General features: G+C 35.5%; 1 protein-coding gene across 1 annotated transcript in view; it reads right to left on the bottom strand.

Moving 5' to 3' along the window:
- Positions 1-871: 871 nt before the first annotated feature.
- The window catches only part of PACSIN2 (protein kinase C and casein kinase substrate in neurons 2), a gene marked incomplete at its 5' end in the record, with an annotated part of 16,279 nt that continues 13,131 nt past the window's right edge, over positions 872-4,019 (bottom strand). The window contains one exon of the mRNA XM_009573649.1: positions 872-2,715. Coding sequence (XP_009571944.1) covers positions 2,603-2,715 — 113 coding nt within the window. The remainder of the gene's footprint in view (positions 2,716-4,019) is intronic.

Genomic DNA, 4,019 nt, shown 5'->3' with positions numbered 1-4,019 from the left:
TGCTCTGTGAGGAGAGGCTGAGGGAATGGGGCTTGTTCAGCCTGGAGGAGAGGTTAGTCTGGGGGTCCCAACAGCAGCCTTCCAGCACCTACAAGGAGGCCATTAAAACGACAGAGCCAGGCTCCATCCAAGCACAGCAGAATGACAGACAATGGTCATAAATTGCAATAAGGCAGGTTCTAACTGCAAATAAAATGGGGAAAAAATATTATAATTAAGCATTGTAACAGTTTGAACAGAGAGGTTATGAAATCAGTCTTTGGAAGTTTTCCACAGACTTGCTCAAAGGCCTGAGCAACCTGGTCTGAATGCAGAGTTGACTGTGCTTTAAATAGGACACTGGACTAGAGACCTCCCTTGGTCCCCTCCACTTGGATTCTATGGTGCGTTCACCAAATTGGACATCCAGCATAAAAAACTAGTACTTTATTTAGATTAAAAGATGCAATATTGGTGGGGCAGATGAGGTAAAACTTTCAGCTAGCCATCACAAACACTACTACATTAATCACTGCTAGTCAACAAGAAAACTCTCACAAAAGGCAGAAAAGATTCAGATACTATAAAAAAAAAATCCAAGCTATATCAGACTTGACTATACCACAGAAAGCAGCATCACAGTAGATTTTGCATACCCATAAAAGACATGGTCTCCTCTTCTTGCATAAACATTTTGCTGGAATGCCTTGCCAAGAGCCCCTGTGTACTGCACCTCCCCTTTTTTGTTAACAGCACAATGTCACTAATGTCGTACTTCTCTTTTCGGCTCTTTTAGACAATGCAGATTTTGTCACCATGAATTGCAATGAAATGCACAGACTATTTGCTTCATAAGAGTATTTTCACATACATTGAAATAGTAAGAGGTGCATTCTGTGTATTTAAGAGATTAACAGATTTTATTGTTTTCTAAAATATTTTACAATACAGAGACCCAAACCAGTAATTCCTGACAATTTTAGTAACCATCTTGTGGATGAACAATTATGTTGATAAGTTTTCCTTGACAGACACATACATACATCCACTTTCTAAGGTTGCACATTTTGATTCATTGAAAATGATGACTAAATGTATCTATAAGCTCAAAAAACAAACGATAAAGTCCAAGACTACCAACAGTTTTATAGTTAACTCAAAATAGATTTGTCAGCTTCATTACAGTGTGTAGCTTCCTAACATAGCGTATCTACTTACCTGATACTTAGGAGTTTTTTTAAACACAGATCTGCTGTAGTTTTACAACCCAGTTTTAAATGTCACAAATGCATACTATTTGGCACGATTACAGGTGACCGAGTTGTAACTGCAAACAAATGTAGATTTTACAGTGTTCTGCTACAATAATCCATGTAAGGACTAAAGCTAGTTTATATTTTGACCCACAAATTTATCCACAAATACTGATTTTGAGTATGTTAGTGTATTTACTGTACTGCTGAAAAATCTAATCACAGAATACTTTGTCTATGGTACAGTAATGAATATGGCAGGAAAGCAGATTTAAATATACCTATAATTTAAACTCTTAAAACAGTCTAAATCTTATTGACATGAGAAGGCTTGATAACTAATAGCCATGCTCTTTATATTTCAGAATATCAAATTATATGTACATATACACAACATAGATAGGCTCTTAATAAAAAGCATTTAGTCTATTTTACAGTCTTCTCTGTTCAAAAAATTAGTCTTCACAGACTTCAAATCACCCAAAAATCATTAGCAGTTTAAAGGACATTATTTTATTTTTTCCCTGCAAACGTGTGCTGGAAATAGCTACTATTCTGGGGCTTATGCATAATTTAATCCTTCTTTTGAGTGCCATTTAAGATCTAGATGGAAAACTCTTAGTTTAAGTGTCAAACCATGTAAACAACATTCATAATAGAATCCCAACCCATGACACCTGCAGATATTTCTGCTACAAATAACCTCCTGTAACAGATATTTATTAAATACAGTATTTGTTTTACAACTTCAAGCCATGCTGACAACATAGAAAGATTACTACAACATGGAAAGAGTTTTCATTCAGTCAACTGGTGACTAAATCTATGTCATAATTTAAGTATTAATTGGTAAATCCAAGCATACAAAAAGGTGCTTAACTACATAGCATTTAAATAAAAAAATACTGCATCTTTCAGATATCACTAAGAACAAATAGAAAATTAACTATAATGATCTTTAAAATTCAAGTTGCAAGTTACTGAAGGTCACTTAAAATAACTGATTAAACAAAAGTGAGCATAAGCCACATACCTAGGGTAGGATGAGGCACAAGCATAGAAAATGCAAAAATGTTTAGGAGTCACAATAACAGACCATGTGGGAAGAAAAAGCTTAAAAAGTATTTTTCCTATCATACTATTTTTTCAACCTAACCCCTTTCCTTTGCATTGTGCACAAGTTGTGAAAACAATGTCAGATTATTAGTTCAAACTTTTGTCTTTAAATCACCATGATTTCAGTATCAAGCTCTCGCCTTTTCATTAAAATATATACACTCTATACATCATTCAGCTTCCTCTCGCTTTAAATATATACTGTACAGGCCTACAGAGCTTTTGTAACACTTCTGTATTAACTTTGTCTTTTGTCACTGGATTGGTTCTACATAGTTTGCTGGGTATAAACCAACTTGTCCATTGTCCAGACGTCCTTTACACCAACCCTGCTCATCTTCATTCTCCATTTTAGTTAACTCATCCCCTGCAAAAAGAAGGAACATTGTTAACAAGCCGTATCCTTTTAAGTAACAACAGGAGGATAATATGACAGTTATCTACATGTCCGTTTTTCTTCCCCTGCCCACCCTGGGCCCCAGTAGAAAGCCACCCTTCTTTGTTCTTCATGCTTTTGATACTAAGAATACCACTTAAGAGATTTACATATGGGACGAAAGGCCCCCAGTTTCGAGATAATAGGAAGAAGCAAGCTACTTTGAAACTAAAACATTACACTGATGGCGTTTCAAAAAGGTCATAGCATTTTCTTAAAGCACAATAAAGAACGCAAACTTTTCAAGTTATATACATGTTATTTCACTATAAGATCAAACCTTTATATCTAAAGGTTGTGAACAAAGATAGTTGTGGATAGTACAACTACCTCTAAGCAAGCAGAATAATCCTACATTTTTGGCCCTCAACAAAATGTCAGTGCAAGTGAAATAAATGTTTCATTATGCTTACTGTCAATGTATACTCTTCTAAGAGTTCGTGGAACATAAGGAGGAAAGTGCTACAAACATTAAGACATGGCAGTAAAATTCTCTTGAATTATACTTGCAGCTTTTCAATATACCACAACTAGATTGTGATGCAGAAAGATTTAAAAGAATCTTATACCTTACACTTTGTTACATATCTTTCTCTCTCCTTTCCTCATCTTTTTAAGAAACATGAGGATTGGGATTTAACTTTCCCTTTTAGTGCTCTAGCTTTATACTGCTGGAAGATGATGTTGTAGCTCCAGAAAAAATAACTAAGAAGTTGCTTGCAAACTTACACAGCAAAAGCTGACACTGATTATCCATTCAGACATTTATAACCTTGCTTTGACTGTCATTCACATCTAATCCTCTACATCCTCAGGAAATACTTTAGCATTAGAGAGTCCGCAGACTCCAAGATGAGCAAATGAATGTCCACCTCAGCCAGGTAAAAAAGGCCAGACTAAGTAACAATTATTTCCTCATGTACAACTTATTTGTGTCAAATTATTTCCCTAGATAAAACTGATTTGTGTTTCATCTTAGTTAGCAATAGGAAATACATGCTTGTTGTGGTTTAACCCGGCAAGCAGCCAAACACCACACAGACACTTGCTCACACCCCCAACACCCCCCAAGTAGGATGGGGGAGACAGCAGAAAAAGAAAAAAAAAAATTGTGGATTGCAACAAAGACAGTTTAATAGAACAGAAAAGGAAGGGAAAATAATAATAGTAAGAATAATAATGATGACAGAATATACAAAATGAGTGATGCACAATGCAATTGCTCACCACCCACG

The sequence above is a fragment of the Fulmarus glacialis genome, unplaced genomic scaffold (assembly GCF_000690835.1).
Source record: "Fulmarus glacialis isolate BGI_N327 unplaced genomic scaffold, ASM69083v1 scaffold42212, whole genome shotgun sequence".
Classification (NCBI taxonomy): domain Eukaryota; kingdom Metazoa; phylum Chordata; class Aves; order Procellariiformes; family Procellariidae; genus Fulmarus; species Fulmarus glacialis.
Note: the sequence above shows the minus strand (reverse complement) of the source record. Positions and strands in the feature narration are given on the sequence as shown.